This window comes from Capricornis sumatraensis, chromosome 11 (assembly GCF_032405125.1).
Source record: "Capricornis sumatraensis isolate serow.1 chromosome 11, serow.2, whole genome shotgun sequence".
In the NCBI taxonomy this organism is placed as follows: domain Eukaryota; kingdom Metazoa; phylum Chordata; class Mammalia; order Artiodactyla; family Bovidae; genus Capricornis; species Capricornis sumatraensis.
In genome coordinates, this window is record NC_091079.1 from 85,127,327 (window position 1) to 85,155,129 (window position 27,803).

General features: G+C 44.7%; 1 protein-coding gene across 2 annotated transcripts in view; it reads right to left on the reverse strand.

Moving 5' to 3' along the window:
* Positions 1-27,803, reverse strand: part of MATN2 (matrilin 2) — a 149,614-nt gene that overhangs the window by 90,045 nt on the left and 31,766 nt on the right. For both annotated transcript variants that reach the window (XM_068983540.1, XM_068983539.1), the window contains exons 2-3: positions 22,668-23,237; positions 12,642-12,764 (exon numbers count right to left, since the gene is read on the reverse strand). In XM_068983540.1, the coding sequence (XP_068839641.1) occupies positions 12,642-12,764; positions 22,668-23,237 (693 nt within the window). The remainder of the gene's footprint in view (positions 1-12,641; positions 12,765-22,667; positions 23,238-27,803) is intronic.

Sequence of the window (27,803 nt, forward strand, 5' to 3'; positions counted from 1 at the left end):
TCAGGGTCAACAAAAGAGTCCGAAATGCAGTACTTGGATGCAATCTCAAAAATGACAGACTGATCTCTGTTCATTTCCAAGGCAAACCATTCAATATCACAGTGATCCAAGTCTATGCCCCAACCAGTAACGCTGAAGAAGCTGAAGTTGAACAGTTCTATGAAGACCTACAAGACTTTTTAGAACTAACACCCAAAAAAGATGTCCTTTTCATTATAGGGGACTGGAATGCAAAAGTAGGAAGTCAAGAAACACCTGGAGTAACAGGCAAATTTGCCCTTGGAATGAGGAATGAACCAGGGCAAAGACTAATAGAGTTTTGCCAAGAAAATGCACTGGTCATAGCAAACACCCTCTTCCAACAACACAAGAGAAGACTCTACACATGGACATCACCAGATGGTCAACACCGAAATCAGATTGATTATATTCTCTGCAGCAAAAGATGGAGAAGCTCTATACAGTCAACAAAAACAAGACCAGGAGCTGACTGTGGCTCAGATCATGAACTCCTTATTACCAAATTCAGACTTAAATTGAAGAAAACAGGGAAAACCCCTGACCATTCAGGTATGACCTAAATCAAATCCCTTATGATTATACAGTGGAAGTGAGAAATAGATTTAAGGGCCTAGACCTGATAGATAGAGTGCCTGATGAACTATGGAATGAGGTTCATGACATTGTACAGGAGACAGGGATCAAGACCATCCCCATGGAAAAGAAATGCAAAAAAGCAAAATGGCTGTCTGGAGAAGCCTTACAAATAGCTGTGAAAAGAAGAGAAGTGAAAAGCCAAGGAGAAAAGGAAAGATATAAGCATCTGAATGCAGAGTTTCAAAGAATAGCAAGAAGAGATAAGAAAGCCTTCTTCAGCAATCAATGCAAAGAAATAGAGGAAAAGAACAGAATGGGAAAGACTAGAGATCTCTTCAAGAAAATTAGAGATACCAAGAGAACATTTCATGCAAAGATGGGCTCGATAAAGGACAGAAATGGTATGGACCTAACAGAAGCAGATGATATTAAGAAGAGATGGCAAGAATACACAGAAGAACTGTACAAAAAGGATCTTCATGACCTGGATAATCACGATGGTGTGATCACTCATCTAGAGCCAGACATCCTGGAATGTGAAGTCAAGTGGGCCTTAGAAAGCATCACTATGAACAAAGCTAGTAGAGGTGATGGAATTCCAGTGGAGCTATTTCAAATCCTGAAAGATGATGCTGTCAAAGTGCTGCACTCAATATGCCAGCAAATTTGGAAAACTCAGCAGTGGCCACAGGACTGGAAAAGGTCAGTTTTCATTCCAATCCCAAAGAAAGGCAATGCCAAAGAATGCTCAAACTACCACACAATTGCAGTCATCTCACACGCTAGTAAAGGAATGCTCAAAATTCTCCAAGCCAGGCTTCAGCAATACATTAACCGTGAACTTCCTGATGTTCAAGCTGGATTTAGAAAAGGCAGAGGAACCAGAGATCAAATTGCCAACATCCGCTGGATCATGGAAAAAGCAAGAGAGTTCCAGAAAAACATCTATTTCTGCTTTATTGACTATGCCAAAGCCTTTGACTGTGTGGATCACAATAAACTGTGGAAAATTCTGAAAGAAATGGGAATACCAGACCACCTAACCTGCCTCTTGAGAAATCTGTATGCAGGTCAGGAAGCAACAGTTAGAACTGAACATGGAACAACAGACTGGTTCCAAATAGGAAAAGGAGTACATCAAGGCTGTATATTGTCACCCTGCTTATTTAACTTATATGCAGAGTACATCATGAGAAATGCTGGACTGGAAGAAACACAAGCTGGAATCAAGATTGCCAGGAGAAATATCAATAACCTCAGATATGCAGATAACACCACCCTTATGGCAGAAAGTGAAGAGGAACTAAAAAGCCTCTTGATGAAAGTAAAAGAGGAGAGTGAAAAAGTTGGCTTAAAGCTCAACATTCAGAAAACGAAGATCATGGCATCTGGTCCCATCACTTCATGGGAAATAGATGGGGAAACAGTGGAAACAGTGTCAGACTTTATTTTGGGGGACTCCAAAATCACTGCAGATGGTGACTGCAGCCATGAAATTAAAAGACGCTTGCTCCTTGGAAGAAAAGTGATGACCAACCTAGATAGCATATTCAAAAGCAGAGACATTACTTTGCCGACTAAGGTCCATCTAGTCAAGGCTATGGTTTTTCCAGTAGTCATGTATGGATGTGAGAGTTGGACTGTGAAGAAGGCTGAGCACCAAAGAATTGATGCTTTTGAACTGTGTGTTGGAGAAGACTCTTGAGGGTCCCTTGGACTGCAAGGAGATCCAACCAGTCCATTCTGAAGGAGATCAACCCTGGGATTTCTTTGGAAGGAATGATGCTAAAGCTGAAACTCCAGTACTTTGGCCACCTCATGGGAAGAGTTGACTCACTGGAGAAGACTTTGATGCTGGGAGGGATTGGGGGCAGGAGGAGAAGGGGAAAACAGAGGATGAGATGGCTGGAGGGCATCACTGACTCGATGGACATGAGTCTGAGTGAACTCCGGGAGTTAATGATGGACTGGGAGGCCTGGTGTGCTGCGATTCATGGGGTTGCAAAGAGTTGGACACGACTGAGCAACTGTACTGAACTGAACTGTGGCCAGAGACTTGCAGGAAACTAACTCTATATTTCCCCTAGGAACCATAATCCAGTAACCACTAGTTTAATGTTCACAGAGACTTATAAACTATAACTATTGTGAGTAATAAGCATTGATTTTATTTGAGTATTCAATTGTTTTTTTTTTTAATTTTCATCTATATTTTAGAATCAGGTCATCAGTTTCTACTCAAAAATGTCTGCTAGGATTTTGATAGGGATTGCTTTAAATCTATAGATCATTTTAGAAAGGATTCACATCTAAGCAATAGTAAGTCTTCTATTTGATGATTTGCTGATCTTTCCATTTCTTTCAGTCTTCTTTAATTCCTGCAGACATCCTTTGTATTTGTCAATGTATAGATCATGCCGCGTTTTGCTAATTTATCTCTAATTTCTATATTTCTTATACTATTGTAAAACTTTTAAAATGTCTATTTCAGATTTTTGTTGCAGTATATAATAATGAGAGAATAGCACTGAAACATGTATATTATCATACATGAAACAGATCGCCAGTCCAGGTTCGATGCATGAGACAAGGTGCTCAGGGCTGCGCACTGGGATTACCCTGAGGGATGGGATGGGGAGGGAGGTGGGAGTGGGGCTCAGGATGGGGAACACATGTACACCCATGGCTGATTCATGTCAGTGTATGGCGAAAACCACTATAATATTGTAAAGTAATTAGCCTCCAATTAAAATAAATAAATAAATACAATCAAACAATTTTGTATATTGACCTTTTATCTTGCAACCTTGCTGAATTCATTAATAAATTTTGGAGATTTTTTGAAGATTCTATTAGCTTTTCTACATATGCAGTCAAATAGTCTGTAAGGACAGTTTTACTTTTTCCTTTCCAATCTGTATTCATTTCTAACTTCTTTTTATTTCATATAATTATTATAATTATATGATTTATTGTATCAGTTAAGACATCCAGTCCAACACTGAATGGAAGTATGGCAAAGGACATACTTTTTTGTTCCTTATCTTAAATGGAAAGCACTTAGTCTTTTACTCTTGGGTATGATGTTAACTCCTGTTGTTCAGTCACTCAGTCATGTCTGACTCTTTTGACCGCATGGACCGTAGCATGCCAGGCTTCCCTGTCCTTCACTATCTCCTTGAGTTTGCTCAGACTCATGTCCATTGAGTTGATGATGCCATCCAACCATCTCTTCCTCTGTTGCCCCCTTCTCCTCCTGCCCTCAATCTTTTCCAGCGTCATGATATTTTCCAAGATGTTAACTCTAGGTCTTTTCATATATGTTTTTTTATCAGGTTGAGGAATTTCCCTTTTATTTCTAGTTTATTGGAGAGTGTTTTATCATGAATGAACATTGGGTGTTGGCCAATGCTTTTTGGACATCTGTTAAAATGATCTTATGATTTTACATTTTTTTAGGCTATTAATATGGTAAATTAAATTATATTAATTTTTATTGAAGTATAATCAATATTGTGTAAGTATAGTTAATATGTGCAAGTATACAATATAGGGATTCACAATTTTTAAAGTTATAAAATATTGGTTATATTCCCCGTGTTGTACAATATATCCTTGCAGTTTATTTTATACACAATAGTTTGTATCCCTTAATCTCCTATCCCTATTTACCCCTCCCCTTCCCCTCACCCCATGGGTAACCACTAATTGGTTCTTTATACCCGTGAGTCTGTTTCTTTTCTTATTATAGTCACTAGTTTGTTGTACATTTTTAGATTCCGCATATCAGTGATATCATCCAGTATTTGTCTTTCTGTCTGGCTTATTTCACTTAACATAAAAGTCTCCAGGTCCATTCATGTTGTTGCAAATGATAAGATTTAATCCTTTTTAAGGCTGAGAAGTATTCCATTGTGTGTGTATACCACATTTTCTTTATTCATTCATCTGCTGATGGACACTTAGGTTGCCTCCATACCTTGGCAACTGTAAATAATGCTGCTATGAAAAACAGAGTGCATACATCTTTTTGAATTAGTGTTTTTGTCTCTTTACAATGTACACCCAGGAGTGGAATTGCTCGATCATATATAGTTCTGTTTTTAGTTTTTTGAGAACCCTCTATACTGTTTTCCACAGTGGCTACACTAACAGGATTCCTTTTCCCTTACATCCTCACCAGTGTTTATTATTTGTGGGGTTTTTTTCTTTTTCTTTTTTGATGATAGACATTCTGACAGATACAAGGTGATATCTCATTGTGAATTTGACTTACAATTCCCTAATGACTAGCAATGTTGGGCATCTTTACATGAGCCTGTTTGCCATCTGCCTGTCCTCTTTGGAAAAATGGCTATTCAGGTCTGCCCATTTTTTTTCTTTTTTCACTTCAGTTGTTTGTTTGTTTTGATGTTGAGTTGCATGAGCTGTTTATGTATTTTAGATAGTAACTCCTTATCAGTCATATCATTTGCAAATATTTACTCCCATTCTGAAGGTTGTCTTTTTGTTTTGTCTTTTCTTTAACTGTACAAAACTTTTAAGTTTAATTAGATCCCATTTGTTTATTTTTGCTTTTATTTTCTTAACTTTAGGAGACAGATTCAAAAAAAAATTGCTATGATTTATGTTCTGTCTATGTTTTCCTCTAGGAGTGGTTCTGTGGTTCTGATCTAACATTTAGGTCTTTAATCCATTTTGCATTTATTTTTGTATGGTGTGTTAGAGAATGTTTTAATTTCATTCTTTTACATGTAGATGTCCAGTTTTCCCAGCACCACTTATAAGAAACTCTTTTTTCTCCACTGTATATTCTTATCTCTTCTGTCATAGATTAACTGACCATAAGTACATGGGTTTATTTCTGGACTACCTATTCTGTTCCATCAGTCTGTGAGGTTTGTGTGTGTGTGTGTGAGATAGAGAGAGAGGAGAGAGAGAGATTACATATTGTTTTAATTACTACAGCTTTTTAACATAGTCTTAAACCAGGGAGTATAATTCCTCTAGTTCTTGTCTTCTTTTTTAAGATTGTTTGACCATTGATGGTCTTTGTGTTTCTATACAAATTTTAAAATTATTTGTTTTAGTTCAAAAAAAAAAGCCATTGGTATTTTAATAGGAATTGCATTGAGTCTGTAGATTGCCTTGAACAACCAAAGTTGTTAATGGGTTCTAGCAGTTTTCTGGTGGCACGCTTACAATTTTTCTATGTAAAATATCAGTCATATATTAATTCATTTTTTAAAAAGCTTCACTTATTTGCCTTTGGCTGTACTGGACCTTTTCTCTACTTGTGGTGAGTGGGACAGCTCTGTAGCTGCGGTGCTCGGGCTTCTCCTTGCAGTGGCTTCTCTTGTTGCATAACATGGGCGCTAGGGCACGCCAGCTTCAGTAGCTTCAGTATGTGGGCCCAGAAGTTGCACCTCTTGGGCTCTAGAGCACAGGGTCAGCAGTCGTGGCGCACAGGCTTAGTTGCTCTGTGGTACATGGGATCTTCCCAGATCAGGGATGGAACCCACGTCTCCTGCACTGGCAGGTGGATTCTTTACCACTTACCAGCCAGGGAAGCCTTAATTATTGATTTTTAATTATTGATGTTAAACCAATGCTTGTACTAAATCCTACTTGGTACAGATTCTATTTGAGAAGTTTTTAAGAATTTTTTTCATTCACATTCATGAGAAATGTTGCTTATTGCTTTATTTTCTGTTTTTAATAATGTGGCTGTTTCTCTGTCACATCAAAGGGATCATGTCCTTTGATTAAACTGTAATATAAAAGCTATTAAGTTGCTTATATAACTTGGGAAAATAATCTCAGGAACATATCTGAACAATAAAACTGTAAAATGCATTTGATATGTTTCTTGAGAAAAAATGAGAGAGCTGGACAAGAAAGTTTACATTTTCTTGCCAAGTAAAGTTTTCTAAGTGTTGCATTTTCATTATTCTTCCAGACAGATTAAATATTCCAGAAGGGAGACAAAAAGGGAAAATTCCTTATTTTTTTAAAATAAGATAAAGTTTGTTCTTGTTAATGAGAAAAGAATTCAAGGGTAGGGGAATGGTGGAGGAAAAGAGATAAATGAAGACAGGCGCATTTCATGAGGATTCCAACTCCCCCTCACATTTTTAAATGGGGAAAGAGAAGAACATAAACTTCTATTGAGCCCATATGGGTTATGCACTTGGTAATGCTTTTATGTATATCTTATGGCTTTGGATGGGGAAGACTCTTTGGAGACCGAAGAATCTTACAGTGTTGCCTCCAGTACATTCCAAATAGCTCATATGGTATGGACAAAATGTTAAAGGTAAAATTATTTAATGTACTTGATCTTGTCTTTAAATAAAGGGGCATATTTTGAGACTCTGACTAACTGATGTCCAAAAAAGGGTTGTTTGGACAATGAAGAGACCCAAATCCAGGTCACCTAAAGATGTGTTCATGCCTCCCCTGAAAAAGAGAAAATTAAATGAGGTGGGGCGATTACATTCTTCAGTAATCAAAGGGCTTCTCTTTTTAGCTGGAAAAGGAAATAAACTTTTTAGTATATGGCTTCAGTTGGCCATACACTTCAGTATATGATCCTTCAGAAATAGGATCAAAGGTGGGAATTACAAAGAGTAGGATTTCAGCTCAACCACTGACCCAAGCTACCTTGGAGGTGGGATACGGGTGCTTTGTAATGATCTGCGTTCCAGATGGGTGATGATGGATGGATAGGCACCATCACTCTGGGACACCAGGGAGAAACAGAATTCCTGGGCTAAGGGGGAGAGGACGCTAACAGTCTGATAGACAAGGTCTGTTTCCACTTGAAGAACCTATGACTCAGCAATGTCTGCCTCCTATCTCCACACAGGCAGGGTATGACTAGAAAATGGCAACTATAGCGTGTGTGTATGTGTGTGTTTGAAGGCCATCGCCTCTCACAATCATCCTGTACATGACAGAATCACAGGAGTTAGTAGTGAACTTGTGGGAATGACAATCATTTGAATGTCAGACCTGGTGAACTGGTTCTGAGTCTCCTGAGATAAGTGAGTGCTTTGAACTTGCCTGTCCTCTTGTGCTTGGAGGAGTGTCTCTGGCTGCAGGACTGCTTGCCACCTCAAGGATCATGGGACAAGCGACGCTGGCAAGCATCGAATGATGGGCAAAAGCCAGGACCATGCAGTCACACCTAATGGAACAGGGTTCTGGCTTGGTCTCATTACTAGCCCTATGACCTCAAGTAAATTGTCTAACCTTTCTGGCATTCATTTTCCTTATCTGTAAAATAAAATGCTAAACCTACTTTAAGAGCTTGATGTCAGAATTAATGAGATAACAAATATAGAACACTCAGGAGAGCTCCTGGCACACGGTATAAACACTTAGTAAGTGATTATAGTTAGTCCTGACCTTGTGTGTAGCATACTGGGCTAAGCAGGGGCTGCAATCACTTTGGGCTGCAGTTATCTTGGTCATTTATTTGACTTCTATGCAAGAATGTAACTTTAAGAGAGCAGGAATATTGATGTTTTAGGTACTATTTCATTTCTAGAAGGTTTTTTTTTTTTCACCCCCCTCCCCCTCCGGCTTTTTTCATGCTGAATAGCTTGCAGGATCTTAGTTCCCTGACCAGGGATCAAACCATGTCCACTGAAGAGGAAGTGTAGAGTCTTAACCACTGGACTGCCAGGACCTCCCAGGGCCTGGCACATCTTAAAGGCTCAAAGCTGGAAAGGGCTGTGTCTCATTCCTCTCCAGGTCCAGAGAGTTCCTCTCCGTGTTGGCAGAGAGCAGCCCAGAAACAGAGGTCAGAGTCTGGCCCAGACTCCCCTCGGCACAACTTTGAACTGTCCACCAGACCAAACTCAGGGGCTGACAAGGATCAGTTGATGGTTTGTCACCACCCTTCCCATCTTGTGGGTGAGGAAGCTGAGTCAAGGAGTTAAATCACCAGCTCAGGGTGACATACAGCTAGAATGTCACGGTTGAAACTGAGAGGGTTGAATGTCAGGGTCCGCAGACTCTGAAGGCCTTCATCCTTCCACAAGGCCCGCTGGTGTACAATTTCAGGTGGGCAAACAAGAGTCATTATTATGATCTTTTCCTGGGAGAGAGAGAAAATGCTCTTTTTGACTGGACATATTAAGGTAAGTCTGGCGCCGACAATGAAGGTAGTTCCTCTGCTTCCAGGTGACCGGAGGGCGGAATCAGCTAGGATGGGGGCGGGGTCAGTTTGGACGAGGGGCGGGGTCAGCTGGGACAAGGGGGCGGGGTCACTTGGGACGGGGGGTGGAGTCACTTGGGACAGCTGAGCCCTACTCCCCTCCTACCCTGCTCCATTCCCTCCCAACTGCCTTGGCTGGCTGAAGCTAGGGAATCTCAAACCATGGCAGCAGCAACCTAGGTCAGAAGTTCACAACAGTCTGCAGCCATACCACCCTGAATGCGCCCAATCTCGTCTGATCTCGGAAGCTAAGCAGGGTCGGGCCTGGTTAGTACTTGGATGGGAGAAGTTCATAGCAAATGCAGATGCCAAGGTCCCACCCAGACCTGCTGACTATCAATCTGGGGGCGCCGGGAGGTGGGCGGGGTCAGGGGTCAGCTTCCTGGGTGTCTCTTCCCCCGGTACTGAAGCTTGAGAACCACCGCCTGGGCTCAGGCCCCTCCGAGCTGGGCCTCCCCGCCCCTCCACCTGGTCAGTATGTCAGAAGCCCAGACAGTTTCTGCCTCATGCCGTGTGATGCACCCACAGCCCCAGAACTGGAGAGAACCCAGGCCCCAGACCCGGGAGAGCTTGGGGCCTCAGAACTTGAGGGCCAGGCAAGGGGTCTGGCAAACCTGGTGTGTGGGGAAGGCCTGCTCATGACATCAGGGGGAGAACTTTTTATGTTTCATTTGCTGATCTCAAGATATCTCTGGATTGACTAAGCCAGAGCATGGAAAACGGATCCTGGCACATGCCGGGATCCCAGCAGATCAAGGGAGCAGGAGACAAAGGCAAGAATTTCCTGAGAGCCCATTGGACTGCAAGGAGATCCAACCAGTCCATCCTAAAGGAAATCAGTCCTAAATATTCATTGGAAGGACTGATGCTGAAGCTGAAACTCCAATACTTTGGGCACCTGATGCGAAGAACTGACTCATTGGAAAAGACCCTGATGCTGGGAAAGATTGAAGGCAGGAGGAGAAGGGGACAACAGAGGATGAGATGGCTGGATGGTATCACTGATGTGATGGACATGAGTTTGAGTAAGCTCCGGGAGTTGGTGATGAACATGGAGGCCTGGAGTGCTGTAGTCCAATGGGGTCGCAAAGAGTCAGACATGACTGAGCAACTGAACTGAACTGAAAGAAGGGAAGCGCAGGACAGGAGTTAGCAAAGTGCTCTGCAGAGAAACCCTGCTGGGGTGGGAGGGGGAGAGTGGGGGGAGGCTCCTGGAGAGGACAGGGCATGTCTGAGATGTTTAGCTTGTTTGCTGAGCAGTGTGTGAGGTGACTCTGCCTGAGCTCCCTCAGTCCTCCAGTAAATTCTATTCAACCCATGAGCATATGGTATAAGTGATTTTCGTTGTGAAAACCAAAGAAGGGTCAGGGATTCAAGCGGAAGACCAGGATGATTCAGGCTCCACTCAACAAGCAACCTGGGATCCTGGGTTCTGGGAGCAGCTGGAGAACACAGGGACCCCTCCCCTGGGGGGGCTCACAGAGTCTGGGTGCTTTTTGCTTCTACAGGCCACCAACCGGAGGAGTCGAGCAGATGTTCCCTAATCTTGCGGGGGCAGGGAGGCCCCTAGCCAACCACTCTCAACCCACTGAAAAGTGAGAAGACAAAAGGAAAATGTGGTTTGGCTCCATAAACGTGATACTAATTACAGCCATTTGTGCAAACTGCTTTCCATTAGGGCTTAATTACTTACCATGCAGTATAATCACAATTACGCATTACATGACCTACATGTCAGATTTGCTGAGTTTTATTTGCCTCCACGTGGGCTGGTCTCCTTCATGTCCTGAGGAAGTCTGGTTGTTTTCTAGGCTATTAATGTCTTTATTTATAACTTGAAAAAAAAAGTATAGGCACAACACTCAACGTATGTGTAATTCTCTCCTCTAAGAGGCGGATTACCTCATGCGGCTCTAATGTCAGTATATTGTCCAGTATGGGGGTTTGGCCAAAAAAAGAGAATGTGAATTCTATTAACACTTTATATCTGTTTGCCCTTTTTTATTTAGGAGACCTATAAAGCGTCCCTCACCAGACCAATTAGATTCCTGCACTCTTCTAAAACAGAACTTGAATAATCATTCCCAGCCAACATTAATAACTCACCCTAAATCCATGCTTCAAGGAAGATTAAAAAAAAAAATACAGAAACAACTCCTCAGGGTGAAACAGAGCAGGACCCTATGGTCTTTGCCCCCTCCCTCCACCACCCCATGTCCTCTGCCTGCCTTTTCTCTGTAGAAAACTTTGGTCAACGAATAAGTTCAATCAGAGAAATGAGAAATACAGAAACAAAAGAGAACAGTCAAAGGAGACCAAATAATACTATAGTCGTTAAGTATAGTCAAGGACCTTTAGTTCCTTCTCAAGGACTACAGATAATATTCTGAGCCATATCCTGTGAGCTGTCTTATAAATACTAACACACCAGGGTGAAGAAGTTAACTACATGATGATCAGACTGTACCCATGACATACACTGTCACAATTCCAAGAACTGACCTCAAAGAAATGGGAACAAATGGACCCTGGAACTGAAGATTCAGTTCAGTTCAGTTCAGTCGCTCAGTCATGTCCGACTCTGCGACCCCATGAAACGCAGCACGCCAGGCCTCCTTGTCCATCACCAACTCCCAGAGTTCACTCAGACTCATGTCCATCGAGTCAGTGATACCATCCAGCCATCTTATCCTCTGTCGTCCCCTTCTCTTCCTGCCCTCACTTCCTCCCAGCATCAGAGTCTTTTCCAATGAGTCAACTCTTCCCATAAGGCGGCCAAAGTACTGGAGTTTCAGCTGTAGCATCAGTCCTTCCAAAGAACACCCAGGACTGATCTCCCCTAGAATGGACTGGTTGGATCTCCCTGCAGTCCAAGGGCCTCTCAAGAGTCTTCTCCAACACCACAGTTCAAAAGCATCAATTCTTTGGTCCTCAGCCTTCTTCACAGTCCAACTCTCGCATACATACATGACCACTGGAAAAACCATAGCCTTGACTAGACAGACCTTTGTTGCCAAAGTAATGTCTCTGCTTTTGAATATGCTATCTAGGTTGGTCATAACTTTCCTTCCAAGGAGTAAGCGTCTTTAAATTTCATGGCTGCAGTCACCATCTGCAGTGATTTTGGAGCCCCAAAATAAAGTCTGTCACTGTTTCCACTGTTTCCCTATCTATTTCCCACGAAGTGATGGGACCATGATGACGCTACCACCCTGACCGATTTGAAGCTGACTGTCAGAGCCGATTGTGCTGTTTCTGTGCATAGCCCCCTCCTTCCATCTGTACAAGCTCCTGCCCCACTGGTTGCCCCTGGAGGGGCTGGCCTTTGGACAGATGTTGCCAGCATTTGCCCCCCACCATTTGCCAGCATTTGAAATAAAGCAAACTTTCCTTTCCACCAGCCTGGCCTGTTTATTGGCTTTTGGGTGGTGAGCAGCCAGACCCCCTTTAGGTGACAAGGGCACAGTTCATAAAGACCACGGATGAAAAGGCTCTTCAGCGGATCCCCCTAAAGAACAGCTTGGAAGTCAAGGATAGTAGCTCAAGAATCCAAGGAAGCTATTTCTGAGAAGGAGCCTCCAGCGAGCTTCCAAACCCTTCCTGATGGCCTACTGTGTGCCCGGCTCTAGCCTTAGTGCTGTGAAGGCTGAGTGGGGGGCAGGACAAAATATGCGTCTTAGACAACCTTGTTTCTGTTCTTCAGGGAAATGATGACTCGGTTGGGTGGGGGTCACAGGTGAGTTAAATGGGCCCAGATAAAAGAAGAAAGCACGAGAAAGCCGAGGAGGACAGAACGGACACATCAGCAAAGCAATCTTACTTCTGCAGGTCTTCTCATCCGAGTTGAGGATGTAGCCTTGCTTGCACCTGCAGACGTACGAGCCCGGCGTGTTGATGCAGAAGTGGGCGCAGTTATGCTCCAGGATGCTGCACACGTGGACCGCTGAAAGGGAAGAGGTGGGACGTTAGGGCAACAATGCCTTCTCTAACTTCATCCTCCAGCAAACAGTCATCCAGAAGCTACACAGTGAAGGAGCAAGCACGACCCAAAGAGAAACAAGCTGCAGGCCCTGCCCTCAGGGGGGGTTTACAGCCTTTGGTTGGACAAGACAGTTCTACATAAATGCCATCATCAATAAATTAAGAGACTGGGATTGACATTTCTACACTACCATGTGTAAAATAGATCGCTAGTGGGAACCAGCTATAAAGCGCAGGAAGCTCAGCTCTGTGCTCTGTGATGACCTTGATGGGTGGGTTGGGAGGGGGTTCAGAGAGAGGGCCAAAAGGGAGGGAATATATGTATACATATGGGGCTTCCCAGGCAATACTAGGGGAAAAGCACCTGCCTGCCAGTGGAGGAGAGGTACAAGACTCAGGTTCAATCCCTGGGTTGGGAAGATCCCCTGGAGGAGGGCATGGCAACCCACTCAGTACTCTTGCCTGGAGAGCCCCATGGTCAGAGGAGCCCGGCAGACTATACTCTACAGGGTTGTAAAGAGTTGGACATGACTGAAGTGACTTAGCACTTCACATATGGCTGATTCACTTCTTTGTACAGCAGAAACTAGCACCACATTGTAAAGCAATTATACTCCAATAAAAAAAAAATATGTATAGCTAGAGGGCCATGGAGGGTCAAAGGGAAATGAAGTTAGGCTGAGTCATATGAAATTGCTGATACCCAACTAAAAATAGGGGCTTCCCAACTGGCTCAGGGGTAAAGAATCTGCCTGCCAACACAGGAGACGCAAGTTCGATTCCTGAGTGGGGAAGATCCCCTGGAGAAGGAAATGGCAACCCACTCCAGTATTCTTGCCTGGAAAATCCCATGGACAGGGAAGCCTAGCGGGCTATAGTCTATGGAGTTGCAAAAGAGTCGGACACAACTTAGCAACTAAACAATACAACAACAACTAAAAACAGGTCAAAAGTGACCATAGGTCACTGTCATAAGACAGACATTTCACAGTGCAATTAATAACATCCAATTGGTGAGCAGAGGGTTTACTGATACCAGAAAGGGCTTTGGTTAGTGTATGGATTTTTCGCAGAAATGGGCTTGGAGGAAAATTTATTAGTTAAATGAGGATGTAATAAAGACCACCAGAGTCTCAGGCTCAGCAATCCAAAGAATAATGTAATTTTTTTAATAGGCAAAAATGTTATAAAATTTTTGGAGTAAAAAAATGCATTCATATGTTTCCATAATCTTTATGTCTCAATTTATAAATATATCCACATTTAGTTTCTGAAGTACCTCAGCTTTCAGATTCATCAATTCTTGCAGAAGTCTGTCCAGAGCTCACAAAAATTCTTATTGTTTTTTACACCTTAAATTTATTACTTGGCTTCATACAATTCAACCTGAACATATTTAAAATTAACAAGTATCAGTATAAACAGAGTACAAGTTATGCAAATGTTCTCATAAACAAAAAGGACGTCCATGCATAGAAATTTATTTTTATAAAGCCAAAACAGAAGAGACTTTCAAAAGCTAAGAACAGTCTTCTTAACCCTGTGTTGGAAAACTCAGCTTCTGATGAAATCAATGGCATATCCTAAGTATATGTCCCTTTACTTCAAAGTAAGAAACATGGTGGGCAGTAAATGAAGGTAAAACTTTTTTATTTCCTAAGATTACAATTTAGAATGATTGTGATTGCTCTGAGTTTACAATTGTCTGTGTTTTAATTCCTAAGATATAAATAACACTGAATGCATGCTAAGTCGCTTCAGTCTTGTCTGACTCTCTGGGACCCTATGGACTGTAGCCCGCCAGGCTCCTCTGTCCATGGGATTCTTCAGGCAAAAATACTGGAGTGGGGAGCCATGCCCTCCTCCAGGGGATCTCCCCGACCCAGAGATTGAACTGGTATCTCTTATGTCTCCTGCATACCGGGTGGGTTCTTTACCACTCGTGCCCCTTGGTAAGCCCATAAATAACGTTAGGAAAGCTTCTAGATTAAAATCAGTCATTTTTACTTCAGTGTGAAAGAAATAGCCTGGGATTTTTTTTGTTTATTTTTTAATGTTTTTGGCTGTGCCAGGTCTTAGTTGTGGCACATGGGATCTCGCATGGCATGTGAACTCTCAGCTGTGCACGTGGGATCTGGTTTCCTGACTAGAATGGAACCCAGGCCCCCTGCACTGGGAGCGTGATGCTCCTGCATTGGACCACCCCAGAAGTCCTGAAATATCTGTTTTTGTGACCATGAGCAATATTCTTAACTTTTAAAATATTAAATGGGAGTAAAAATAGTACTAATTTCATAAGGGCCTTGTAAGGGATAAAGTAATTAAGATGGTGAAGCTTAAATTTAAGCTTAAAATTAAGCTTAGAACACTCCCCAGCAGAATGTTTGATATGCATTAACTGTATGTAGCAAAGGAGAAGTGTGGTGGGCTTTTATTTTACATGTTTGGGTTCATCCTATATATATTCATCTTCAACTTGGCTTTTCACTCAACATCAATAACAGATTCTATCTCTACTGATATATACTCTCTTTCATGGAATCTAAGATCCGTCCAGTTTCTGGAGATGTTCAAATGTGAGGACACAGACAGTTGATCCTAATTATTCACGGATTCCATATTTGCAAATTCGCCTACTTACAAGAACTTATTTGTAACCCTAAAATCAGTATTCACAGTGTTTTCAACATCATTTAAGGACACGTGCAGAGCGATGGAAAATGCAAGTTGCCTGATGCTTTCACTCCCACCTGCAGCTGCACAGGCGATGCCCTGCCCTCTTGTTTCTGCTCTCAGGCTGGGAACAAGTGTCCTTTTCAAGGCCTATTAGGTGCCACACCTTTTGTGTTTCTGTGCTTTTTGTTGGTGATTTTGCTGTTTAGGATGGCCCCAAGCGTAGTGCTGAAGTGCTGGTGTTTGCTGAAGTGAAGTGTGTCTGGTGTTCCTAAGTGCGAGAAGGCTGTGAGGTGCGTTTCAGAGAAAATGTGTGTTTAATAAACTTCATCCAGGCATGAGTGATAGTGCTGTTGGCTGTGAGTTCAATGTTAATGAATCCACAATATATAAATAAGTGAAAGTCACTCAGTCATGTCTGACTCTTTGCGACCCCATGGGCTATACACTCCATGGAATTCTCCAGGCCAGAATACTGGAGTGGGTAGCCTTTTCCTTCTCCAAGGGATCTTCCCAATCCAGGGACTGAACCCAGGTCTCCTGCATTGCAGGCAGATTCTTTACCAGGTAAGCCACAGGGGAAGTCCTTATGGTGTCTTTAAACAGAAACATACATAAAACAAGATAATGTATTGATCAGTTGACAATAATGCTGGACCAGAGGCTCAGAGGACCCTAACCCTGTATTTCCTCTAGGAGCAGTGGTCCATACTTAGTAATTCAGTATTCACCAGGACTTTACAGAACATTATTACCAAGAATAATGAGAATCAACTATACATCTTAGATTTGCTCAAGTACATTGCTGCTAAGTCGCCTTCAGTCATGTCCGACTCTTTGCGACCCTATGGACTGTAGCCCTCCAGGCTCCTCTGTCCATGGGATTTCCCAGGCAAGAATACTGGAGTGGGGCACCCTTTCCCTTCTCCAGGGGATCTTCCCAACCCAGGGATCAAACCTGCATCTCCTGCACGTTAGTGCCACCTGGGAAGCAGGTGATCAAGTACATTAGGTCTGGTTTATTCCTTTGAATTGCTTTATCCATTGGTCATTGACTACGCCTCATTTTATTTAGCCATTTCCCCAACCAGTCCACATTTTCACTTTCCCAGTGCTGTGATAAGCATTCTCAAACACATCTCCTTGAGCACATGTGCAACTGTTTCTCTAGGACTGGGTCCTGCTTTAAACAGATATCACCTGATTGCCTTGTAAGGTAGCTCATACCAGCAATGCATGAGAGTAATGATTCCCACTTCCTCCAAACTTTAGCTCTCAGGATTAGCAAACATTAAGTTTTGACAGGGAAAAATCATTATCCTGTGTTTAATTTGCATTTGCTTTGCACCCTGGAAATCTCTCTTCTTTTCCAGGCTGCTGGCATCACATTACCCACGGACACAGAGGGGGTTCTTGTGCAACTCTCAGCGTGTCATGATTCTCCTCTGTAATGAAGGAAATCTGAAGTCTAGGCAACCAGCAACACAGCCGCTATCCACTGGTGCGAGGCCCAAGTGATGAGCCCGCTGCCTGACTTCTCACGGAGACCCTGACAGGATTACTTAGACAGGAGATGCGAGGCAGAGAAAATAACTGCTCAGCTGCAGACAGCATAGCGGACGACTTCTGGGAACAGACTAAAGCCAAGCTTCACCAGGACCTTGCATGAATTCCTTAATTTCCCTGAGCTCTGCTTTCTTCACTTGTCAAATAGGGAAATTAAAAGCACCACTGCATAAGGTTTGGAGTGACAGCTTGTTACTAAGGCTTGTTTTGGCTATGTACTATAAAAGAAATTGGAACCAGGAATTTGGTGTAATGGAAAGAGCACTGGATTAGAAGCCAGAAGACCTCTGCTCCAGTTTCCCTTTGCCTAGAACAAGTGAGGGACGTTCAGGTAAGTTGGGGAGCTGTCTCTAACTTATTTCTTCACCTGTAGAACAAAGGCATGTCTGGTGTCTAGGGGCCTTCAGTACAGACACTTCCTTTTTTCAGAAGCTGTCCTTCCTTCTCATTCTAAATGTGTGATGACAGGGGGAACTATGTGTTGGTGTGAGGCAGTCCCACTCCTGGCCACTGTTGAGTGTACAGCGTTTGTCAATTGGAGTCTTTTCTTGGCATTTAGGCACAAGAATTGAGGAAGGGGGCGCTTACACCAAGGGCAAGAATATCTGAGGGCTGACAGGGTACATGCTGTCTGCCCAGGGAACCAGATAAATCCAAGGGGAAGCAGAGAGTGGAGATGGAAGCTAAGCTGGACTATCATTCACTACCCTTCTTATTTCCATGATTAATATAACACAATCCCCTCTCTTCTAAAGCTAGCTCAAGCTGAACGTCTATTACTTTCAATCAAAAGAACCCCAAACGTTTTTACTAAGGTCGTATAAAAATTTCCGTCTCTGAAATTCTATAGGTAGGAATGAGTGATCCTAACAGCATCTGACCCTAGCGCCTTCCTCTCCCGGGGGATGAGCCTTTGTGATGTGACCGAAGGGAGGGGGATTGTCCTGCCTCCTACACTGGCCTGCAGGGGTCTCACACCTCGAAGGCCTTGTAGGTTGAAGCTGGAACAAGGCTTTGAGTTCAGGAGAAAGAATCACTAATAAGCACACTAAGTCATTGGCAGGATTGGATTTTGGATTTTTTTAACTAGTAAGTCTGAACATTCATAAATGCTTATTAATGGATGTGTGATTGACCAATGAATGATCAAAGCAGGGGTGGGCTGATTGGGGGTCTTGAACTATTACTGGGCATGGAAAGTCAGGGTATGTGGAAGTTGATTTGGCCTCCCACCGAGTGACAGGGCCTTGAAGGGCTGCAGTAAGTGTGGGCTTTATCCAGGCGGGTTGATGGGAAATGTGTCTTAGGAACACTATCGAGTGACTGAGTACTCTGTCGTGTCCGACTCTTTGTGATGCCGTGGACTGTAGCCCACCAGACTCCTCTGTCCATGGAATTTTCCAGGCAAGACTACTGGAGTGAGTTGCCATTTCCTACTCTGAGGGATCAAAACTGTGTCTCTGGCGTCTCCTGCACTGGCAGGCAGATTCTTTACCACTGCGCCACCAGAGAAGCCCAGGAACACCATTAGGGCCTTCGATGGTGCCTGGGTAAGGTGGGGCTCTTAGCGTAGGAACGACCAACCTCCAGGCTTTAAATACCAGGCTAAGCTGATAAAGCCGATGCCAAGAGGTTAATTAAAAGCAGCCCTAGGAATTCCCTGGTGGCCCAGGGGTTGGGACTCTGTGCTATCACTGCTGAGGGCCCGGCTGCAGTCCTGGGTCGGGGAACTAAGATCTTGCGAGTGGCTTGGTGCAGCCAAAAGCAAAAAAAAAAAAAAAGGAAAGAAAACTGACAGCCCTACCCAGGTTACAAGCTGTCAGAAGGCTCAGGATAGACACGCATTTTTCAGCCTTTAAATTCAGTGTCCTCTCTCACTGGGTGGCAAAAACGTTGGGCCTCAGCACGGGTAGGTTTTGGTCACCTTGCAGACAGGGCCTCATTCACAGGGCACCAGGCCTCTAAGTTTCTCTTGGCAGCCTGAGAATGCAACCTCAGGAGGCCCCCGCTGCCCCTGCCCTCAGCTGTGGCTGGTATAGGGATTCACTACCAGTGGGTACAAGGCCACCGCTGTGCCCGAGTTCATGTCCACACCAGTGAGCGCCAGAGCCAGGACTCCCAGTCAAGGTCAGACCTTCTAATTGCACAATAAAAGTGTCTGTTTTCATCATACCTGAAGACACCTTGTCTCTCTCCCAATCCACAGATCCAGCCGTGCTTTTCACTTCCGCCCAAAGCACACCAGCTTTAGCCCATCTTCCCTCTGAAACCTCTTCTCCATGTCTATTGACCTCTGTGTCCCTGCCGAGCCTGTTGTTTAGCACTTCTCAAGTTGTGGGTTGTGTCTCCTTAGAAGTCATGAAATTACCAGAGACTCTGGACTCGTTTTTTGTTGTTGTTTTTGTTTTTAAATGAAAGAGAAAAAAACTATTAAAAATATCATTCTTTTCCTTGCAATCCCCCTTCCTACACATTCTATCCAATAAACTGCCATTCAACTTTCACATCCATGTAGCACATCGTGGTTAAAATGTAGGTTCTGAGCCAGGATGCCTGGGTTCACACCTCAGCTCTACCATCGAATGCTGTGTGACCTTGGTCAAGTTACTGAATGTCTCTGGGTCGCTGTCTCTTCTGTAAAATGAGAATTATGGGAGCACTCACTTCACAGGTTTGTTGTGAGAATAAAAGCTATCATCATTATGATCTCCTCTTTAAAGTTCTCCTGACTCCCTAGGCAGAACCAGGCATTCTGTGATCAGAGGTCCCCCAGTGCCAGGTGACTTCCCAAGGTCTCTGAAGTGTACACTTTATACAGCAAACGTCCTGTTTATCTGTGATAAGAGCATTTTCCCACCATCCTGAAACCCTTGGGCCTGGCAGGTGGAGGGTAAGTACTCTGGAACCAGAGAGACTCCAACTCTGCCACTTGAAGCTGCTTATCCTTTCTAAGCCTCAGTTTCTACTTCTATAAAATGGGGTAATAATAGTACCTGCTTCACAGGGCTGTTATAAGTGTTCAGTCAAATAATGTATGGAAGGTATCTAGCCTAGGACAAAATTAGCTGTAATTATACTATCAGAGTGTAGCTCAATAAACATTTAAGGAACAAACGAGATTTCCAAAACCCCAGAGAACTGCTGTCTGAAACACGGAAGTCACTCATTGCTGTTGTCTGAGGATTGGAGGGCAGGTCAAACCCAAGGCCATCTGCCTACCCTGCTGGTCCTCTGTGTGTCTGACTGTAGTCACACACACCACGGTGCACATGGAATAGGACTCTACAGCTTATAATGCCATCTGTTCATGCATCTACGCTCTGCGGGTAAAACCCCCATTTTACAGATGTGCTCAGCATCTGCACAGTTGGCAGGGGGGGTCATTGAGACAGCTCCCCCTGCTACAAAGGCTTCCCATCCAACTCCAAGGTGAATGTCGACCTCAGAGCTGGTGGACCTAGCGTGGCTGGACTGTGCAGATGCTGCTCGCAGAAAACTGTTTACCTTAAAAGAGGAATGTCTACCTCCCAATGCGAAGAGAGGTGAAACGAGCAAGAGGTCTGGAAGCAGAATACCCACCGCCCCCCATCTCTTGGCTGCTTGTTCTTGGGGAATCCACTTGACAAGTTTACAGTCCTATAAAAGGGAGGGATAGTACCATGCCTCCTCCCCAGATTTTTGTGAGGATCAAGTGTGAAAACACAAGAGAAGGAACTTTGTAAATGTTAGTTATTGAGATCTTTACTGCACAGTTGACAAAGAGGCCCCGGGGCCCCCTTAACTTTTTGAGACAGTTGACAGCTCTGCTCAGTGGAGCCCTGTGATGCGGAGATTCAGGAGCTGGCCTCCTGCAGGATGGGAAGAGGGATTCAGTCTCTGGGCCCTGGGGAATGAATGAATGGCATAATACTGATGTTCTCTTAGAGCTCTTAAAGAAATGAGGTGGGTAGCCAAGCTGTCTTTTACTTTTGCTGCCTGGTCAAACAGCAGAGAGAAGGTTCTTCTACGAGCAAGTTCACAACCTCACCCTCGTCGTATTACCTTTCCCTTCCCTGCTCAATTCAGAGCGTTTAGAGAAGAGCTCCTCCATTAACATTTTTCCGAGACAAATGAATAAACCTGTCAAAACTGTTACAGGACCAATTTCTTTCTTTTTTAAAATATTTCCAGGAAAGGGGGAGCGTAAATTCTGCAGAAGTCATTTAAAGTCATAAACCTTAAAAATGTTTGCAGCGCATTCTACTAGGTGAAGTGTTCCAAGTGACTCAGGCCACGGCACACTGTAGCAGCCCAGACCCTCTGTGGCGCCAGGGAAATGGCACTTCTGAATATTTTCCAAGTGACATTGCACAGCGAAAGGTTCTTTTTCCTTCATGGCATTGATTTTTCAAGTAAACCTTTTGATTTTGGAGTAAAAAATCAACGGGCTCTCTGCTTTTTGAAGTCAGTTTCAGTAGAGAACTTTAAAGACACATCAAAAGCACACTGTTCTTCCTTCCTGAGGCTTTGATGGGGTGGGGCAGGGGAGAGGTGATGGAGGGACTTTTTCACATTCTGAGAAGTGATCCAAAGGTTCCTGCTCCTGGGGAGTTGGAGATGAATCTGGTCCATAAGGTCAATCTCCACTCAGACTCCAGGGAAATACTAGTCATCTCAGAATAGACACTTCCTTTTGTTTTCCCATCAAAGAAGCAAGGCAGTTGGAGGGGACAGAGGCCACGGGGGTGGGCAAGGCAGGACTGAACACTGTTTTACCAGGTCAGGAGGCCTGTCCCATTTCCAGGGACCAGCGCAGAGCCTGCGTTGGCACCCTGGGCCCCTGCCCTTCTGGAGGAAGAAAGGACGAGAAGACAGTGGCAGAAGCTGGAGACTGAGACGAGGACAGGCTGGCCTTCAGGAGAGCGGAAACAGGAGCTCAGCCTGGAGGCTCCTGGGAGGAGTCTGGCAAGGAAGGGAGAGCAGGGCTGGAAAGCAAGAAGGGGGAGAAGACCTCTAACGCAGAATAAGGCAGCTCAAGGACTTGGGGAGGCATGACCTTGCAGAAGAAGTTGGGAGGCACCTGCCATCCTGTCCAGTGAGGGGGCACCAGGAGCACGTCTTCACCCCCGATACACTAGGCTTCTCTCTGGGTTGAGGAAACATCCCCAGCTAGCACCACTGTCGAGCAAAAATGCCTAGTATTCCACGCCATCCAAGGAGAAGTTACATTTTCCCCATTTTCATGCTTACTCCAACTCATGAATTCCAACCTAGGTAATGCCAGGCCAATCCAAGGTGCTGGAGGAAAACTTCCCCTCCCTACTCTGACTCATTAAGCAGCTTGAGTATAAATGTCCTTTCCCCAGGGAAATCTCCCTGAGCCCCTGGCCTAGGTCAGGTCCTGCCCTGAATTCTTCCCCTGTTACACTTAAAACTACAGTTAATTACTTATTTGTAAATTGCATCCTTAATGAGCGTCCTTGGCCAGAGTGTGAGCCCAAGGGAACACTGTGTCTTATCTCGACCTTTGCTAAAGACCCCTTGCCAGCACAGTACCTGGGACCAGGTAGCACAGAATGAACACGGGAAGGTGAATGACCTCATCCTAACAATGCCCCCAGAAGGGCCACAGAGGAGCAGGACTTACTGCACAACTTCTTCTGGAACACTGAGGTCAGCGTCTCAATCTGGCTGAAGTTGGCCACCAGGAAGACGTGGTCCTCGTGGGGCTCGCTCCCGATGGCCTTCAGCGTGTTGAAGTCCACCTGGCCCACACCGATGGCAAAGATCAGGATGCCTGTGTCCCGGGCCTTTGCAGCCACCTCGGCCACCGAGTCCTGGGGCCTCCCATCGGTCACGATCATTATGACCCGAGGCACGTTCTCCCTCAGGGGCCGGGCCCCCTCTGCTTCCGAGAAGGCGATGTTCAGGGCGTACTGGATGGCCAGCCCCGTCATGGTGCCCGTGGACAGATGCCGCATCCTCTTGACGGCGCGCTCCACCTCAGACTTCCTCTTGAAGGTCTTGAGGGAGAACTCATTCTTTACCGTGCTGCCATACTGGAGCAGGCCTACACGGGTGACATCAGGGCCAATGTCCAAGAACTGCAAGATGTCCACAATGAACTCCTTGACCTTGGCGTAGTCGTGGGTGTTGACGCTGCGCGAGCTGTCAATGATAAAGACCACGTCCGCTCGCTTGTTCTCACAGGTGCTCCCTGGGGAAAAGGGAGAGGGCAAACATATCATAAGAGTATTACGCATAAATATCTGACTATATATAAGTTATCCAGGAGATCAAACCAGTCCATCCTAAAGGAAATCAGTCCTGAATATTCACTGGAAGGACTGATGCTAAAGTTGAAGCTCCAATACTTTGGCCACCTGATGCAAAGAGCCAACTCATTAGAAAAGACCCTGATGCTGGGAAGATTGAAGGCAGGAGAAGAAGGGGACGACAGAGGATGAGATGGTTGGATGGCATCACTGACTCAATGGACATGAGTTTGAGCAAGTTCTGGGAGATGGTGAAGGACAGGGAAGCCTGGCGTGCTGCCGTCCATGTGGCCTGCAAAGAGCTCGACACGACCGAGTGACTGAACAACAACAATGAATTAGCAACAGATAGCCAACAAAGGCCTCCTGTATACCACAGGGAACTGTTTTCAATATTTTGTAATAACTTATAAGGAAAGAGAATCTGGAGAAGTTATATATATCTGCATAACTGAATTGCTGAGCTATATACCTGAAACTAACATGATATCACAAATCGAATATACTTCAATTAAAAATAAATAAAATAAGATTGTTAAGGACTCAAGGTAGGTTGGAAATCCTAGGGCCAGGGGTCACCTTTCAAATCTTCATCATTTCCTTCACTCAGGAAGGTTGTAAGGATGTATATGTGTTTGACTGGGTGATCATGAATATTGGCAGCAAACAAGACACTATTTCTTTTTACAAAAGAAGTGAACTTCAGCTTCTAGAAAGTTGTCAGTGTAGTTTTTAGGTGGGCAAACATCTGAGCAGCGTCAAAATTACTTTGTTATTTACTGCACAGCACATTAGCTCGGCTGGATACTGCAGGAAGTATAGAAGACGCTTACGGTGGGGACCCAAGGAGTTTACAGTCTACCTGGGGAGACTTAACAGAAAAAGGAAAGAATAATAAGTATGACACTGTTTGGTGCAGATGATAAGTGTTCAGGGAACTGGGCTGGGGTCAAGGAGATGGGACACAGACTGGCTTTACAGATGTATAGTGTCTGGACTGTGAGAAGGAACGTGTGGAGAGGAGCCCATGAACAAAAGCCCAAGATGGCATGAATATAGCAGACAATAGAATGAGCGTTGAAGGCACTGCTAAGAGTTATGGATAGCAATGAAGTTGGAGGGGTAGCTTGAAGTCAGTTACAAAAAGACTTTCAATTCAGATTGAAATTTGTACTGATACCACAGCTGATGGGCATAATATGATTAGCATTATATTATGTAACTTATCTCTTCCGCAGGGAAGTTATGGAATAAAAGGTTAATTGAATGGGCCAGAAGTTTGTGGAGAGGATACGGACAAAGGAACCCTCATACACGGTGGGTGGGAACGTAAATCGGTGCAGGCACTGTGGAAAACACTATGGAGATTGCTCAAAAAACTAGGAATAGAACTACCATATGACCCAGCAATTCTATTCCCACATATTTATCTGAAAAAAAAAAACCCCAAAAATACTAATTCAAAAAGATATAGGCACCGCAATGTTCATAGCAGCATTATTTCTAACTGCCAAGATAAGGAAGCAACCTAAGTGTCCATGAACAGATGAATGGATTAAGAAGACGTGCTAAATATAATCAATGAAATATTACTCAGCCATAAAAAAGAATGAAATTTTGCCATTTGTGACCACATGAATGGACCTCGAGGGTATTATGCTAAGTGAAACAAGTCAGACAGAGAAAAACAAACTGCTATCATTTATATGTGAAACCTAAAAAATAAGGCTAGTGAATAAAACAAAAAAGAAACAGTCCTCTATAGAGAACAAACTAGCAGTTTGCAGTGGGGACAGGGAAGGGGTGGGGCAATACACCAGTTAGGGATTAAGAGGTACAAACTTCTGTGCATAAAATAAGCTACAGGGATATATCGTACAATGGAGGGAATATAGTCAATGTTTCCTTTTATTTATTTCTGCCTTGCAACGAAACCTTCAGAATCCTAGTTCCCTGACCAGGGATTAAACCTGTGCTCTCGGCAGTGAAAGCAGAGTTCCAACTGCTAGACTGCCAGGGAATTCCCCAATACTTTCTAATGACTATAAATGGAGGTTAACCTTTAAAACCTGCGAATCACTATGTTGCTGTAACTTATATAATATTGTACATCAACTATACCTCAGTTTCTTTAAAAAAAAAAAGAATAAAAAGGTCAGTTGAGTCGGGTAGGGGTGCGCAGTGTGGACAGTCCAGACCATTGTTGCACTAATCTGGTTGAGAAGGAAACAATATCAACCAGGGTAGGGGGCTGGCAGGTGGGGGCAGCAGTGGAGATGGAGACGGTACCTGGCCAAGAAACATTTCCACAAAGGGCAGAGTTAAGCTGGAAAAAAGGCAAGTATCAGAGTCTCTCCGTTACCAGCACAACTGTGAGGCTTACTCCTCCAGTGCTGAAGCAAGAAGGCATTCTGGAAAGAGAATGAGATGAGAGGCCTTCTGCCCCAGAGGGTGGAGGTGGAGGCTGGGTGTTCCTCCTGGAATTTCTCCAATGTTCTAAGCGACGGCCTCCGGCCTCTCTCCCCTTCCTCCCTCCCTTTCCCAGACTTCCCACTGGTAAATCCCAATTTGACAGAGATTAGAAGAGGGATCTCAAATGCCTGCCCTAAATCCCAATCAGCGCAGCTGCAAAAAAGAGGGAAAAAGCCAAAAATGAAGCAGTGCGCCCAGTCATTGAAATGACAAGTGGGAAAGGCCAGTGAGGTCACCCTGTCCAGGCCAGCCTGCCAGGCCCTGCCTCTCCCCTGAGCGCCTGCTCACATACAGCTCGTGCACAGCAGCCTCACACGCCTAACAATTTTAGGGGCAGAAGCACATAACCCCCACCCCTCAGACCAGCATCATGGCAGAAAGCCGACCTTTGGTGGCACCCACACATAACACTGGGGGCTGGGTGAATTTAAGGTGAGTTTCTCAAACCAGAGCCTGCAGAAACTGCCTTTGAGGACCCAGGGATAAGATCAATATCAACCGTGACATTTTAACATCTTGACTCCAGACAGCTTTCATCACTATGGTCTCCTGTGGTTTCCAGAAGAAGCTCTGAAGAGCAAGGGAACCATATCCATTGGATAGATGAGAGCATGAAGGTGTTGAGAGTTTGAAAATCTCTTATAATTTAGGAACAGAAAAACTCTGTGGAGGACAACACCTCACCGAGGCTCTGAGGATTAGCTGTGGGTAAAGAGCTGAGTCTTGGGCCCAGCAGGCGGGACCCCCCACAATATGTGGGAGCTTCACAGGCAGGCTCTGCTCCACCCACAATACCCCCGACCCCTCTCCTTTCTCAGTCCTCCCTGTGCCAGGCTCCGGCTGGGGAGGGGCAGGGTGGCCGCGGACAGCTGTGTACCTGCCCGAGGAAGTGTGAGGGCCTGAAATCCACCCCATTCCTGAGCCCCAGGGGCTGTGTCCACTTGGGAGGCCCCTGGAGGGAGTGCCATTCTCTAATTTCCATGAGAAGTGTCTGTGGTCTAGCGTGTGGCCCTGGGTCCTGGCAACACATGATAAACCTCCCACGACTGAGGCTGGACACACACCCCCTGCTCTACCAGCTTCAGTCTGAACTGACTACAGGGAGAACAGGACCCAGTGATCTCCACCTGCTCAGAAGGACTGGAACCAGCCTGGACCCAGCCATGTGGGAGGATATTAACAAAAGGCTCCTTGGAAGGGAGGGTGGCATGGAGACGGCACACTGGCTCCCTAAGAACGCTCTTCCTCTGGAAGCAGGGGTCCCGCCGGGACTGGGATTCTTTCTGTGGGTCTGGGTTCCCGTGCATCCTGGCAAGCACCACAATCAATTTAAAGGGGAGTCTGGAAGTTGCACAAAGAATGATGTGCTCTGCTGGACTCCTTCTCATCAAAACAAATGAGGAGTTTTTCACAATGCCTGGCATTCACAAAACCACCTCAGAGGTTAGAAACGGTGTTGGAGGGACCCTCCAGGGAGCTGTGGCCGAGAGTTGAAAACAACAGGTTCTGGTAGCCCAAGTGACTGACTTTCTCCTGGACGTCTCCTCAGGTCCCTTGAGAGCTCAGAGACATAGCTTTTGCAGCCTGTCCTGGAAAGGGCTAGTTCAGTAGTCCTCAGACTCCAGGTGTCTCCCAATTCCCTGAAGAACTTGTTAAAAATTAAGGTCTCTGGGCCTCAATTCCAGAGTTTCTGATTCTGTTGATATCGGCTGGCACCTGAAAATAAGCATTTCCAGCAAGTTCCTGTGTGAAGTCGATGTCACTGGTCCAAGGACCACACTCTGCGAAACCATGAGTGTAGGACCTAGAGAGATTTCTGGAGAAAGGAAGTTTTAGTAAGTCTTGACCTCATATCTTACTGTGGATTACCCAATGTGGGAAACTGGTCATCTCTGCAGCCATGCAGTGGGGATACAGTTTAAGTCTTGAGTCAACGTTTGTAGAATTAAGCGGAATTCCGGGTGATGGAGCAAGGCTTCTGGTGGAAGGGACTGAGTCAGAACTGGTAGTTCAAGGAGATGGATTCAAATCAGAGT